This window comes from Chiloscyllium punctatum, chromosome 7 (assembly GCF_047496795.1).
Source record: "Chiloscyllium punctatum isolate Juve2018m chromosome 7, sChiPun1.3, whole genome shotgun sequence".
In the NCBI taxonomy this organism is placed as follows: Eukaryota; Metazoa; Chordata; class Chondrichthyes; order Orectolobiformes; family Hemiscylliidae; genus Chiloscyllium; species Chiloscyllium punctatum.
The window spans coordinates 36467957-36484576 of record NC_092745.1 but is presented as its reverse complement, the minus strand read 5'-3'; the positions used below and the strand labels follow the sequence as shown (position 1 = coordinate 36484576).

The window sequence follows — 16620 nt, the reverse complement described above, 5'->3', positions numbered from 1 at the left end:
CATGCCAAATTTCCTCAGCTGCCTGAGGAAGAAGAGACATTGTTGGTCCTTTGTAACCAGTACATCCACATGAAGAGTCCAAGAAAGCTTGTTGTGGATGATCGCTCCCAAGAACTTGATACTCTCCACTCGTTCCACTTCTGTGCTGTTAATGTATCGGGGATAATGTGAGTAACATCCTGCCGAAAGTCAATAATGTGTTCCTTGGTTTTGCCAGCATTGAGAGCTAGGTTGTCCCCAGTGCACCATTTTTCCAGGTCTTCCACCTCCCGTCTGTAGTCTGTTTTGTCGCCATTTGAGATTCGAATGACTATGGTGGTGTCATCAGTGAAGTTGTAAATGGCATTAGCCTGGTATTTGGCGACGCAGTCATGTGTATAACAGTGAGTACAGTAGCGGGCTGAGTACGCACCCCTGGGGGGCTCCAGTGTTGAGTATTAGTGAGGATGAAATATTGTCCCCCAATCTTCACTGATTGTGGCCTGTGGATCAGAAAACTGAGGATCCAGTTGCAGATAGTGGAGCTCAGTCCGAGATCACTAAGTTTAGTTCTCAGTCTCGGGATAATAGTATTGAAGGCTGAACTGTAGTCAATGAGTAGGACTCTTACATAGCTGTTCTTGGTGTCAAGATGTTCTAGGGAGGATTGAAGAGCAAGTGATATGGCATCTGACGTGGATAATACTTTGTGTGGAGGCTTGCTGCAGGAAAACAAATGATGATCAGACAATGCCGCTTACACACATGCAGTAACATGTAAAAATCTGAGTGGCCAAGAATTATTAAAAGTAAAAATTAACTTTATTTCTTAAAGTATAACAGAGAATAATTAACAAACAACTATTTACAATTCCTTCCTCTATCATATCTTTTACCATCCCTTCTATTATACTAGTCCATTAAAACTCCAATCTATTTGGATCTTCCTGTGTCGCCTTTTCTTCTTTTTAGGAATTTCTGCGTCACAGGTTACTGATCGAAAAGGTCCCTTGTAAGAGAGCTATTTTTCAAGCAGTCTGTTACATGCTGGGTTTGACAGTTCTCATCGCAGCTGTTCAATTTTTCCCTAGTTCCCCCCCCGCCCCCCCCCCCCCCCCCCTCCAAAAGCATTGAATTATCATTGGCTTTAAAGATTGTGAATATACTAAATTCAAATTGGATTGGAGTTTGGTATTTTTCGGGGTCTAATTTGAACCGATTGGCCGAATTCAAATTTGTTTTTGTCTCCAGGCAACAAGCTAATCGAGTTGTTCGATCAAGTGTTACATTGTTACCTTATTGAGAACACTTGATGCTGTGTCAGGTAGTTCTGCTGCTTTTAAATCACTTAAAGTACACCCACATCTTCATAACACATCCCCTTTTAAGATAAAAATGAAGCATCATAATGAAAAGATGGCTTCACTTTTTAAAATATTTTTAAATGCTTTGCCCTAACATACAGATAACTTTAATATAAGATCACCTTAACTACTTCCCATATACAGAGGAACCTCAATTATCTGAACGAGATGGGTGGGCACCACTTTGTTCAGATAATTGACTTCTTCTGGGGATCGGAGTTTTCTGTGATGTCTGCTCCCCGTTCAGGAGACTAGGCAGTAGCACATTGCGTGTGAGACCCTGCACCCCTCTCCTGTCTACTCCCACCAAACCACACCCCCCCCGCCCGTCCCAACCCCGTCCGCTCCCACGCTGCATCCCACTCAACCCTGTTCCCACCCTGCACCCCACCCCATCCCCGCACCCACCACCCGCTGCCCTCCACACATCAGGGCAGCCAGACACTGTACACCAACAGTAAGACTGCTGCTGCCTTTGTGGGGTAAGTCTCCAAATAGAATGCATGTGCACGTGCACACACACAAAGTTTTGACAGGTTTGTCCTGTACAGGACAATGTTGGAGAGATTATCTGGGGAAGTGGGGTTCAGGGTACACCCCTGTATAGAACAGCAGGGAAAGTGCAGCTAGAAAGCGAGAGCGAGATCAGTCATTTAGAGACAGTGCCTGAGCCGTCCAGGATGACTGTTCTCGGCAGCAGATCAGCGAGCTGAGTTAGTTTTTAATCATAATACCTACAAACAAAAGACACAGTCAGGGTTGAAACAGCTCTTTGACATAATGTTTCTAAGGGGACATTGAGATCCCCTTTGGATAATCCAATATTTGGATAATTGATATTTGGATAATCGAGGTTCCTCTGTACCTGTGTAACATTAAATAAAAGCAAATCTCATCTGAACTCTATCAGTTAAATCCGCGATAATGCATCTGTGATTACATTCTTCCGACCTGCAATATGTACGACTTTTAAATGAAAAGTCTGTAACATAAGACTCCAATGAAATAGTCTCATTCTTACCTTTAAGACGTTCTAAGAATGTAAGAGGATTGTGGTCAGTGTACACAACAGTCTCCGACACATTGCTTGTGACATAAACATTAAAATGTTGTAAGGTAGTTCCAAACTCAATAGTGTCTTTTTGATTGTGGAATATTTCCTCTGGTGGATGTTAAGTTTCTTTGAAAAGTAACCACTGACAGCTCAATCCCATCCTCATCTTCCTGTAGGAGTACAGCTCCAACTCCAATGTCACAAGCATCGAAGGTGACTTGAAAAGTTTGGTGTAGCTAAAACTGCTTTGGCAGTTAATATTGATTTCAAATGGTCGAATACCTCCTGGCATGGTTCCATCCACTGAATCTTTGTGTTGTTCTTCAGCAAGTTGGTTAATAGTGCCACTACACTGCTGAAGTTTGGAATAAACTTCCGATAGAATCTGCTGAGTCCTAAAGAATCGAAGCACCTCTTTCTTCGAGGTTGGTTGTGGAAATTCTCGACGGCCTTTCTCTTTGTGTTCCATGGGGTCAACCTTCCATGACCCATGTTATGTCACAAGAATGTCACCTCTGCTTTGGCGAATTTCATGTTATTTAAGTTTTATCACCAGTTTTGCTTCTCCTAGTCATTCAAACTGCTCTGCCAACTGTACCATGTGATCTTTCCAAGACTTACTAAAGATCACTACATCGTCCAAATAGACCGTACAATTTGTTAACCCAGCCACAACTCTGTTCATGAGGCTTTGGAATGTGGTAGGCATGTTCTTCATTCCAAAGGGCATCACTTTAAACTGATATAGCCCATTTGGGGTTAGAAATGCAGAAATTTCTTTCATCGTCTCTATAACTTTACCTGCCAGTAACCACGCATTAAGTCCAACTTGGTGCTGTAACTGGCTTGTCCAACTTTCTCGATACAGTCCTCCCATCTAGGAATTGGATAGGAGTCTGAGTTTGTAACGGCGTTGACCTTCCCATAATCCACGTAGAGTCGTTGAGATCGGTCTGGTTTGGGAACTAAGACGATCCGCGAGCTGTACTCACCCTGGCTTGGTTCGATGATATCCTCGTCGAGCACGGTCTCCACCTCCATCTGGACCTCTCTGGCTTTGAAAGGATTAAGCCGATCGGGGTGTTGTCTTATCAGAGCAGTATTTCCTACGTCTGCTTCATGTACAATAGCATTAGTCATCCCCATCTGATTCTCACATATGTCCTTGTACTGCAGTAACAAATCTTTCAACCGTGTTCTATGCTCCTGAGACAGATAAGCGCAGCAGATTTTCAGCTCTGATCTCCAGCATCTGCAGTCCTCACTTTCTCCTGAGACAGCTTACTAACCTATCCCACTCCTCCAGGACTTCATTTTTTAATCTATTTTGATGCAACTCAAAATCCATATCAACTAACACCTATCTCTCCTCAGTATAAACACCTGTTCTCTTTAGTATAATACAGTTTCAGCATGTTCATAAAACATACGCAATACCTTTTTTTCTATACCTGGCATCTTTACTAAATAGTTCACCTGACTCAACTTTTTCTCAATTTGGTAGGGACCACTAAACCTGGCCTTGAAGCAATCTCCTATCACTGGTAACAGTACTAACACGTCATCCCCTTGGGAAAACATCCAAGTCTCGGAGCTTTTATCTGCCACCTGCTTCATGCTACACTGTGCCCTCTTTCGGTGCTGTTTAACTCACCTCCTCAATTTAGTCTCTCCCTCGCCTCTGATAGATAATCTAATTGTGAGATCTCCGACATTGGTCCTAATAATTTTTCTTTAATTAATTTCAAAGGGCCTCTCACTTCATGACTGAATATTAACTCAAAGGGAGTAAACTGAGTAGATTCATTTGGGGCGTCTCAAGTGGCAAACAATACGAATGGGATACCTTTATCCCAATCATTCGGGTAATCCTGACAGTATGCTCTCAACACGCTCTTCAAGGTCTAATGCTACTTTTCTAAAGCTCCCTGGGATTCAGGATGATATGCACTGGATTTAAAGTGCTGTATACCTAAGATATCCATAACCTCCTTGAATAGCCTGGCAGTAAAATTTGACCCTAGGTCCAACTGAATCTCTCTGGGTAGCCCAAACAGTGTAAAAAAAGCTACCAACCCCTCTACTGCCCTCTTTGCTTTGATAGTCCGTAATGGAATCTGGTAGACACATCCATTATGATTAACATATACTGGTTCCCACTTTTAGTTCTCAGGAGGGGATCTACACAATCAATTATAACCCGCGTGGAAGGTTCTTCAAATGTGGGAATTGGCAACAAAGATGCTGGTTTTATTATCGCCTGTGGCTTACCTACCATTTGGCATGTATAACACGTACGGCAAAAGGTAACCACATCCTTTTGCATTCCAGGCCAATAAAAATGTTTTTGTACCTTCGCCTGAGTCTTTCGTACCCCTAGGTGACCTCCTACAGGTAGTTCATGTGCTACCCGTAACACCTGCTACCACCAACACAATCTAGTGCACTTTGGCCATTTCTCCTCTGCATTAAGCTGCCGTGGTCTCCATTTCTGTCTGAGGATTCTATCTTAAAGATAACAACTCTCTGGAATATTCTCTGCCTCTTTTTTTAGAGCACGCATCCACATATATATCTTTTATTGTCTTGTCTTGCTGTTGCAAGTCTCTTAAGCTAAACACTTCAGTCTGACCCTCTGCCTGTTCAGGTTTTTCCTGCACCATTACGTCAAAGAGGGTATATGAACCTCAACTCTTTCATCTTTCTCTTTATTTTTCACTTTGTGTTGAGACTAATGATAGTGGGATCTGGTTACCATGCATTCTGGGAAAATACCAGGATATTTCTGTGTAAACTCCTCAGCTTCTGGGTCTTCCTTGGGCTTCTCCATAGCAAGGGGTGTCACTCCTCCCTTGGATCCTGCCAAATCATTCCCACGAACAAACTGAATTCCTGGAACTGACACTCTGACAATCACTCCCACTGTAACTTCCCCAGTCTTAAGATGGCACTCCTACCTGATCTTACATAGGGGAACACTAAATTTCTGTCCATCTATCCCACAAGTTACCACACTCTCGGGTAACCGATCAGGAAGAGTGCATATTCACTTATCCCTCACTATCAGCAACTGGTTAGTTCCTGTATCTTTCAAAATTATAACTTATTGTCCTTTTTCCCTGTACTTTCTGAGTAAACTTTACCCACAGAGGAAAGTTCTTTGCAGAGATCAGGTACGAACTCCATACCCAGCCCCTGCCTCGGCTGTACACTCTCCTGCAGCTCCTCAGCTCCTCTTGGGGTCTCATTTACTACCTTCACTAATGCTTAGTTTCTTTTACCACACCTTTTCCCACAGCACTTTCCTTAATCACCAGCACGGTGTCTTTACGTGTCCCACTTTACCACAGTGGAAGCGCCTGAGACCTTTCACCTTTTCACTCTCTTGGGCTGCTTTTTTATCCTGTGGTAAATTCTTACCAGTGTTCTCTACTCTTGGTTTCGGAGTGTAGGATCTCCCCTTCTCCCAACTTCTATCTCTCTCAGGACAGAATTCTGGCCTCATCTGCTAGTTCTGCTGCCCTACTCCCTTCCTGAACTCTGTCCCTCCACATGAATTCTTAGCATCTCTGGAAGTGATTTTTAAAAAGTCCTCTAGCAGAATAATCTCTCTCAGAGCCTCCGATGTCCTATCTATTTTCAAAGCAAGCACCCATCAATCAAAATGATTGTTTAATTCTTTCGAACTCAACATAAGTCTGACCTGGTTCCTCCTTTGTGTTTCTGAACTGCTGTCTATACACTTCTGGTACCAATTCATAAGCACTTGACCTCTCATCTGACAGCATGGCAAATACCTCACTAGCTCTGCCTACAGTTTAGTCTGAACTAGCATTACCCATAAATCCTTGGACTACTCAATCTGCCTAGCCAATTTTTCAAATGAAATAAAGAGTTTTCAACATCTTTCTCATCAAAATGTGGCAGAGTTGTGACATATTTATGTATATAACACTACCTTGTCTTTTAATCTCCATCCTTTTAATTTGACTTTACTGACTAAATCACAACTTAAGTTCAAATTCTCTCTCTCTTTTTGTCTCTCCCTTTCTTCTCCCTCCCTTTGCTCAGCTAAGAGTTCTTTAAGGGTATAAGACTGGGGAAATTGAACAGTTGAGAGGACAACTGCCAAACTCCAGCATGTAAATAGATTCCTTGAAAAATAGATCTCTCAAAAGGTAACTTTCAATCAGTAACCCATGACACAGAAATTTCCAAATAGAAGAAAAGCAGACACAGGAAAATCCAAATAGAAGAACCTAAAGCTGCTTGGTTTTGAGATCTGAAGTGTTGTTTTGTAAATCTTATTTGTATTAGCGGACTAGTATTATAGAAGGGAAGGCAAAAGATAGATTAGAGTAAGGACTTGTACATAGTTGTTAGTTAATTATTCTGTGCTATACTTTAAGAAATAAAGTTGTTAATTTTTACTTTAAATAGTTCTTGAATTTTTACAGATTTCTGCATGGGATACATTGTTTCTGTGTTGCTGGTTTTAAAGTAAGCAGGAGGGTTTACCCCGTGTTGTAACAATGATATAACGGGCTACAAAGTGATGTCATCGAATCACTGACGACAATGCATTCTGTGCTTGTTTTGAACTGAAGATCGGTGAGATAAGGTCCCGTACTCCACAACCATCACCATCGCAGACATTAGATTGGCCTTCTTGAGAATGAACTCACTGAAAGTGATTGGCCAGGATGGAGTCCTGGACTGTGCACACAGATCCTGCATGGACCAGCTGGAACCTTTAATCTCTCCTTTCTCAGATCTGAGGTTCCCACCTGCTTTAAGAAGGTCACTGTCATCCGAAGAAAAATCAGGCAATGTGCCTTAATGACTACCGCCCAGTGGCTGTGACATCCGTCATTATGAAGTTCCTTGGGAAGCTAGTCATGGCACGTATCAACTCCAGCTTCCAGATTATCTTGATCCATTACTAATCGCAAACTGTCACAACAGCAGACACCATCTCCCGACACCCCTACACTGGAACATCTAGATAACAAGGACACCTACGTCAGATTCCTATTTTCTGACTTTAGCTGCACCTTTAAAACCATAATTCCAGACAAACTCATCTCCAGACTTAGGACTCTGCTTCCCCCCTCTGCAACAGGATCCTTGATTTCCTGACCCGCAGACTGCTATCAGTAAGTATTGGCGACAACATCTCCTTTATAATAATCCTTAACACCAGTGCCTTGCAAGGCTGCGTACTCAGCCCCTTATTATACTCCTTATACACTCCCGCCTGTGTGGCTAATTTCAGCTCTAACTCCATTTACAAATTTGCTGATGACACCACCATTGTGGGTTGGATCTCAAACAACAATGAGGCAGAGCACAGGAAGGAGATAGACAGCTTAGTGGCATGGTGTAAAGGCAACAATCTCTTCCCTCAATGTCACCAAAATGAAGGAGCTGGTTATCAACTTCAGGAATGTGGAGTGGGGGTCACACCCCTGTCTCTATCGATGGTGCTAAGCTGGAAATGGGCAAGAGCTTCAAGTTTCGAGCATAAAAATATCACCAACAATCAGCTGGTTCATCAGCGTTGACACTATGGTCAAGAAAGCACACCAACACCTCTTCGTCCTCAGGAGGCTAAGGAAATGCAGCATGTCCACAATGATTTTAACCATTTTTGTAGATGCACCATATCTTCCTACCTTCCAGCTTGGTATGGCAATTGCTCTGCCTAAGATCGCAAGAAACAACAGAGTTGTGAACATAGCCCATGCCATCGCAAAAACCAGTCTTCCGTCCATTGACTCTGTCTGTGCTTCTTCCAGCCCCGGGATGCAGCTAACATCATCAAAGACCCCTCCCAACCTGGTTATGCTCTCTTCCATCGGGCAGAAGATTAAAAAATTTGAAAACATATAACAAAAGATTCAAGAACTGCTTCTTCCCCACCATCAGACTTATGAATGGATCTCTCATATATATTAAAATGGACCTTCTTTTACATCTTCTCTGTCGCTGTAACACTATATTTTGCATTCTGTTCGATTACCCTGATGAACTTGGGGAAAGTGCGATTTGCCTGGAAACTGCGTAAAATAATACTTTTCTCACTGCATCATTTTACATGTGACAATAATAAATCAAATCAAAATACCGAACAAACAATTGTCATTCAGCAGAGCAACCCTGAACCGGACAGACAACCAGGCCCAGTTTAGGTTTTGGCCAACCTGTTGTCTGCAAGAATGGGAGACTTTGGGAGAAGGCTTTGCTGCTTCATAGGGATCATCCAATTGGATGATTAAGAATTTGCTGTCTCCCATGGAGACATCGCGTTTTCCCCTCTGAGGGTGGTGTAGCCCACTTTCTATTTATATGTTTGGGTTTTCTTGGGTTGGTGATGTCACTTCCTATGGTGATGGCATTTCCTGTTCTTTATCTCAGGGGTTGGGAAACGGGATCAGAGTCGATGTAAACCCCAATAAAGTTACCCCTCTGCCTCCGACGCTTCTGGGAAAATAGCCCCAGCCGATTCATCCTCTCCCGATGGCTCAAACCCTCCATGCCCAGCAACACCCTTGTAAATGTTTTCTGAACCCTTTGGAGTTTAACACCATCTTTTCTATAGCAGGGAGACCAGAATTGCACAAAGTATTCCAAAAGTGGTCTAACCAATGTCCTGTACAGCTGCAACATGACCTCCCAACTCTTCTACTCAATGCTCTGACCAATAAAGGCAAGTGTGCCAAATGCCGCCTTTACCACCCTCTCTACCTGTGACTCCACCTCCACCTTGCAGATGCTCAGTCATTGTGTTCAGGCAGGACAGTGGTCAGGAGGTATTTTTGACACATTATAAACATTATCCATGGGTATGGTGGGAATCTTGAACTGTGACCCATTGGTCATTGAATTGAATGGTGGGGCAGGTTTGAGGGGTCAATGCAAGGGGAAGGGGGTGTGGTGTCTCTTTGTTGTTATTCCTGTTAACAATCTCTGATCTTTCACTCCCAGGTCTGATAAATAGAGAGGCCATACGAGACAAACTGTGGACAAAGCTCAACCTGAAGTACATAAAAGATGGAAACCAAATCCTAACCCGACCCAAAACGATCCCCAGGTAAGGCTGTATCACAACAGGACAGAACATGGAACCCAAGCTCTGTCCCCACAGTTCACTTCATGTCAGGGTATGAGGGTCCCACATGTGTCTGAGCTCTAACTCTGTCCCTTTAGGTGTCCTGTGCTCCATATTTGCTCAGAATGCCCTGTGAAGCTCACAGTTCACAGCGACCAGGGCCAGGCTGTAAGACTGTTAGCTCACTGTGTAATCAGGAATCTGATATAGCCCGGGCTTGCACTGTGCTCTCTGAGCTATCAGTGAGGGTCACTGGTTCCCAGTGTTTGGTGATTTTGAATTGCCAATCACATTTCGCAGACTGACTGTAACCAAAAACCAAATATAACAACACATCATAGTATACTTTGACTTTGATAGGGGACAGTGGAGAGGAAACTTTACTCTGTATCTAACCTGGTGCTGTCCCTGTTGTGGGAGTCTTTGATGGGGACAGTGTAGAGGGAGCTGTACTCTGTATCTAACCCAATACTGTCCTTGACTTGAGAGTGTTTGTTAGAAACAGTGTAGAGGGTTTGTACTCTGTATCTCACCCAGTGCTGTTGCTGTGCTGAGAGTGTTTGATGGGGACAGTGTAGAGGAAGTTTTACTCTGTATCTAACCCCATGCTGTCCCTGTGCTGGGAGTGCTTGATGGGGACAGTGTAGAGAATGCTTTACTCTTTACCCCACCCCATGCTGTGTCTGCGCTGGAAGTGTGTGATGGAGATGTTATCATGGGTAATGGTGAGTGTGGGAGCTGGTGTGGAGATGCCTCTGAGCTGCTGTGTCTCTCTGCAGGAACCTGATGGATCTGCTGATGAACCCGATGGCTGTCCTGTTCTTCCAGCGGTTTCTGGAAGCCTATGATGCAGATGCTCCGCTGCGGTTCTGGCAGGCAGTTGAAGACCTCCACAGCCTCCACACTGAGAAACAGAGACAGCGTGGCATTAAATGGATCCTCAACAACTTTTTCAATCCTAATCTCGGTGCAGGTGAGTGGTTCACTGTCTCTCAGGCCTTTCATTCCTGGTTGTGAGGCTCTCCAATTCTCAACTGCCCCCTGGGCTGCTTATCTGTCTGAGCTAGTATGCTAATAACCATTTAAGACACATTGTCGTCACATTGTCACTATATTGTTGCTTGAGCTCAGGTCTCCCTGTTTTGAAAGATTTACAAGGATGTTGCTGAATTTAGAGGGTTTGAGCTATAGGGGAAGGCTGAATAGGCTGGGGCTATTTACCCTGGAGCATCAGAGGCTGATGGGTGACCTTGTAGAGGTTTATAAAATCATGAGGGGCCTGGATAGGCAAGGTCTTTTCCCCAGTGTAGGGAAAACTTACAAGGCAGAGGTTTAAGGTGAGAGGGGAAATATATAAAAGGGACCCAAAGGGAAGATTTTCCACACACAATGGTGCGTGCATGGAATGAGCTGCCAGAGGAAGTAGTGGAGGATGGTACAATTGCAACATTTAAAAGGCATCTGCATGGGCATATGAACAGGAAGGGTTTAGAGAGATATGGGCCAAGTGTTGGCAAATGGGACTAGATTAATTTAGGATATCTAGTTGGCATGGATGAATTGGACTGAAGGGTCTGGTTCTGTGCTGTACATCTGTATGATTCCATCTTAAATGGGTCACTTGAGGCATGGCATGGTGAAGAATGTGTGCTGTTGTTTGTAGCTGAATAGCACGATATTAGTCCAGAAACTGAAGTACCTGCCAAGCGATATTTATATTGTGATGTGAACTGTGGGACTTACATGTGCGTTCTTTAGTGTTTATATGGTGAGTCTTTGCATCTGGTGTGTCTGAAGTTAATCTTTTACTTGTAAATATTTCTGTAACCAAAGGCATTTCTTTTGAAAACAGCATTTGAAGCCAAGCAGTAGAGTGAATGGATTTGTGCACTAATGGACTTAGAATTTTTTTTAAAGGATAAGCCCACAACTGAGAGAGAGGTAGTGGTGGTGGTGAGGGAGGTAGTGGAGAGAGAGCGAGAGAGAGACCTGCCAACTTTTCCCTTCACCCTAACAGGGACATACTGTCCCTGGACTCTTGACACTGCACTTTTAAAAGCCTCCCATTTTCCAGTCATTCCTTTTCCATCAATCAACGCACCTCTTGGTGCTGCTGATGGCTTTACAAAGATTGTACCTCGATTTTCTGAATAGGTAAGGGTCACCTGACTTGAACACTTCACACCTGAACTTCAGTCGGGAGTGGATCCCCTGGTTCATCCACTGCTTCCAGTTGTGGAACACTCGGATTAACTTCTTTGGTATGTAGTCATGTACACACTTACTGATGGCAGTGGCATGCTCATTTTGGTTGGTTGCTGAGTTCTTGAACATGGACCAGTCCATTGACTCCAAGCAATACCGTAGGAGCTTGACCGTTACCTCAGACCAGCACTGTACTGGATCCTCAGTTTCTGCTTGTAAAATGGGAGAAGGGGCACAGCCTTATGGTCTGATACCTTTCCGGGTGGGAAATAGAGTGATAGGCGTCTTTGATGGTTGGAATTTAATCGAAGGGTTCAGTGGAGGTTTTCTATAGAATTACATATTTCAGGGAGTGAGGCGTTCAGGGTGGTATATATAAAGAAAAGCTAACATCTTGGGAGTAAGTTACATGCTGGAATCTAATTGAGGGGTTTGGAGTAATTTATATATAGAGAAAGGGATATACCAAAATATGTTACATACTGGAATATAATCGAGGAGTTTGGGGGAAGGATTTATATGGAATAACATATACCTGGGAGTGAATTACATAGTGGATTCTATTTGAGGTGTTCAGGGTGGTTTATATATAGAAAAGCAGATTTCCGGGAGTGAGCTACAGGCTGGAATCTAATCCAAAGGATTGAGGAGTTTATATATAAAATATCAGATCCAAGAGTAGGTTACAATTTGGACCCTAATTGAGAGGTTTGGGATGGTTTACGTATAAAATAATAGTGAGGGAGTTATAGACTGGAATCTAATTGAGGGGTTTGGGTTGGTTTGTATATATAGGGTAACAGATTCCTGGAGTGAGTGATAGACTATAATTTAATCAGGGGATTTGGGGTGGGAAGCTTATATATTGTGTTACATGCACATCCTCTCCAGTGTTATTACTGATGGGGCCTGGTATTAATCCTTTTTCTATGTTTCCGTCTGTCTGTTGGTTTTAGTGTTGTGTTTCCATACTCAGTCCATGGGAAACAGTTGATCCCCTTTGCTGCGGCCAGTGCTGTTTGGGTTCTCTAAGGGCATTGGCTTGGGAGTGTCCAATGGGCGAGAAACCAATTGTGATGGTGAACTGAGCAGCGGCAGTCCTGGGAGCAGAGTGCAAAAATGTGGTGTGATTGTGTCGGTTCACTCAGTTATTTTGCATTTTAAAAAAAACTCTTACTTGCTTATGTCCACAGAACAGTTTCTCCAATGCGAAGCATCGATTATCAAGCAGATTATGGCTATGATTAAGTCTGGTGAGCAAGTCACCATGAACATGCTTTTACAAGCTCAGTCCGATGTTCAAAACAGCTTGCAACAGAACTGGTCAGTATGGCTGTTCTCAGCTTTGCTTGCAAAAAGGCTGTGGCATTCTGTAGTCAGAATATGTCACTGCAGTACTAAAAAGAGGCATTAAATGATTTAGATATGAATGTAGGAAGAATGGTTAGAATGTTTGTAGATGACCCCAAAATTGGAGGTGTAGCGGACAGTGATGAAGGTTACCTCAGAGTACAATGAAACCTTGATCAGATTGGCCCTTGGGCCAAGGAGAAGCAGATGGAGTTTAATTTAGATAAAAGCCCTGCCCTGATTTGCAACATTTACACTGCTCAGGTCCTGGGGAAATGTTGCCAAACAAAAAAAAACCTTGTAATGCATGTTCATAGCACCTTAAAAGTGGAGTCGCAGGTAGACAGGGCAACAAAGAAGGCGTTTATTACATTTGCCTTTATTGATGAGTGCATTGAGCATTGGAGTTGGGAGGACGTGTTGCTGCTGTACAGGACATTGGTAAGGCCACTTCGGGAATACTGCATTCAATTCTGGTCTCCCTGCTACAGGAAAGATGTTAAACTTGAAAAGACACAGAAAAGATTTACAAGGGTGTTGCCGGGGTTAGAGGGTTTGAGCTATAGGGAGAGGCTGAATAGGCTGGGGCTGTTTTGTCTGGAGCTTCGGAGGTTGAGGGGTGACCTTATAGAGGTTTATAAAACCATGAGGGGCATGGACAAGCTGAATAGCCAAAGTCTTTTGTTCAGGGTAGGGGTGTCCAGAGCTAGAAGATGTAGGTTTTTTGGGGTGGCGGGGGGGGGGGGGGGGGGGGGGGGGTGGGAAGCAGAACGGAAAGGGGAAAAGTGGAGCGGAAAGATGTAAAATGGACCAGATAGGCAACTCTTTCACGCAGACGATGGTGTGTGTATGGAATGAGCTGATAGAGGAAGTGCTGGAGGCTGGTACAATTACATTTAAAAGACATCTGGATTGGTCTATGAATAGGAAGGTTTAGAGAGATATGAGCCAAATGCTGGCTTATGGGACTAGATTAATTTAGGATAACTGGTCAGCATGGACAAGATGGAACAGAACTGAAGAGTCTGTTTCTATGCTGTACAACTCTGAGTCTAAGCCAACTGATACCCTGCCTCTGCAATACCAAACCACCCATGTATCCCAGATTTAATCATTACATGGGAGTTATGCCTTCAGCTGCTCAGATCTGGGGTTACCCTTCATATTGTCTCCATGGCTCATGGCCTTACGACACTTTTTACAACTGACTTTCTGAACCAAGCTTCTAGTCAATTATACTCACATCTCCCACTGTCACTTTGGGTCAACCTTTCATTGATAACACCTCCATGATGCCTTGTGATATTTTACTACAGGAACATGCTTTATAAATGGCATAGTGGTATTATCACTAGACTGTTAATCCAGAGACCCAGGTAGTGTTCCAGGACCCAGGTTTGAATCCCACCATGTTAGATCATGGAATTTGAATTCAATAAATATCTGGAATTATGAGTCTAATGACTACTACAAATTAATTGCCAATCATCAGAAAAATCCATCTGGTTTACTAATGTGCTTTAGGGAAACTGCTATCGTTACCTGGTCTGGCCTACATGTGACTCCAGATCCATAACTAAGTGGTTGACTCTCAACTGCTCTCTGGGCAATTAGGGATGGGTATTAAACCCTGCCTAGCCAGCAACATCTTCATCCTGCCCCGGAATTTTTTTAAAAATGCAGGTGGTTGCTGTTGTCACAAGCGTTGTGGTGATTCATCCAATTGCCATCTTCCAATCACATGCATCCACTCACTATCATCCACGAGCCATCATCCAATCATCATAATCCAGTCACAATCTTTCACTCACCAACATCAACTCACTATCATCCAATCACCATCCTCCATTCACCATAATCCAATCACAATCCTTCACTCACCAACATCCTCTTACCGAAATCAAGTCGCCATCCATCAAGTCGCCATCCATCAAGTCGCCATCCATCAAGTCGCCATCCATCAAGTCGCCATCCATCAAGTCGCCATCCATCAAGTCACCACTCTTCAAATACCACCCTCCAAATAAAATCCTCCACTCACCAACAGTACTGTCTCATGCTCTAACAGCCACTCACTATCTTGAACTGACTATCATCCAATCACCATCATCTTCTCACCACCCTCTATACACCATCATGCAGTCACGATCCTCCACTGACCAACATCTGCTCACCATCATCCACTTACTGTCTCATGCGCCATCATCTAATTGCCAACATCCACTTGCCATCATTCTATGTCCCTCCCCCAATCACCACCATTCACTCGCCACCATCCAATCACCACCATTCACTCGCCACCATCCAATCACCACCAACCACTCGCCGTCATCCAAGCTCCACCATCCTCTCATCATCATCAAATTTCCACGATCCTCTCTCCACCATCCAAGCTCCACCATCTTCTTGCCAACGTCCAATCTCCATCATCTACTCAACATCATCATCCAATCTCCTTCACCCACTTGCCACCTTCATCCAATCTCCATCATCAATTTGCCACCATCATCCACTCACCATCACCTGCTGAGTGTTCTTATCCTGATTTGAATTGACAGCTGAAGAATTATAGGAGAAAGAAGACTGCAGATCCTGGAGATCAGAGCTAACAATGTGTTGCTGGAAAAGCGCAGCAGGTCAGGCAGCATCCAAGGAGCAGGAGAATCGATGTTTCGGGCATGAGCCCTTCTTCAGGAATTCCTAAAGAAGAGCTCATGCCCGAAACGTTGATTCTCCTGCTCCTTGGATGCTGCCTGACCTGCTGCGCTTTTCCAGCAGCTGAAGAATTCTAGCCTATTTCCTGAGACAAGATGAGGTTGGAGAGTGGCATGAGGGCAGATTGAGGGTTCGGACATGGAAGTGTCTTAAGAATGGGTCTGGGTGGAGAGGTAGTTTAGAGAACTGAGGGTGACATTACTGAAACTTCCAAAAGTCTTAGGGTGTGACAGGGTAGCTACAATATTTCAAAGCCAAGTGAATCTAGAACCAGGGGATGACTTCTCAGGTTGAGGAGTGACCCAGTTAGGACTGAGGGGAGGAGGAGTGTCCTCACTCAGAGGCAGAAAGGCAGGGGTGAATCTTTGGAATTCTCTACTCCAGACGCTGTGAAAGATGTGGAGCATGTTCAAGCCAGAAATCGATATCAGGGACAGTGAGCATAGTGATCGTTCAATAGTAAGTCAAATAGGCCTTGAGACCAGAGAGAGCAGGACTGAAGGCAGCATCCTACCATCCACATATCCTGCAGGCTCTGTCAATCAATGCAATGAGGGAGAGGGCTAGCAGTGAGGGATCTATCTGTGCCTGCCCTTCAGGGTAGAGCCTTGGGTGAGGTTATTTCTGGGTGGCCTGGCACAAAGTACCTTATTCTCACATCCTCTCCTCCTTGGTACAGGTTTGACCTATACCTGAAAACATACCCCAAGCAGCCTCTCGAGTATTCACCTTCTATGACGATCCTGAGGTCAATCCAGACGATAAGCCGGAAGGTGAGTTGCCCAGAGTAAACCCCCTCCCTGTGACCTGCATTGCTGTCGCGCCTTCCGTTGCCGGTGAAA

At 44.0% G+C, this 16620-nt stretch overlaps 1 protein-coding gene across 1 annotated transcript in view; it reads left to right on the top strand.

Annotated features, from left to right (window-relative positions):
* The window catches only part of LOC140479342 (regulator of G-protein signaling protein-like), an 81023-nt gene that overhangs the window by 47273 nt on the left and 17130 nt on the right, over nt 1-16620 (top strand). The window contains exons 12-15 of the mRNA XM_072573251.1: nt 9385-9490; nt 10288-10481; nt 12907-13036; nt 16458-16551. Of these exons, the coding sequence (XP_072429352.1) occupies nt 9385-9490; nt 10288-10481; nt 12907-13036; nt 16458-16551 (524 nt within the window). The remainder of the gene's footprint in view (nt 1-9384; nt 9491-10287; nt 10482-12906; nt 13037-16457; nt 16552-16620) is intronic.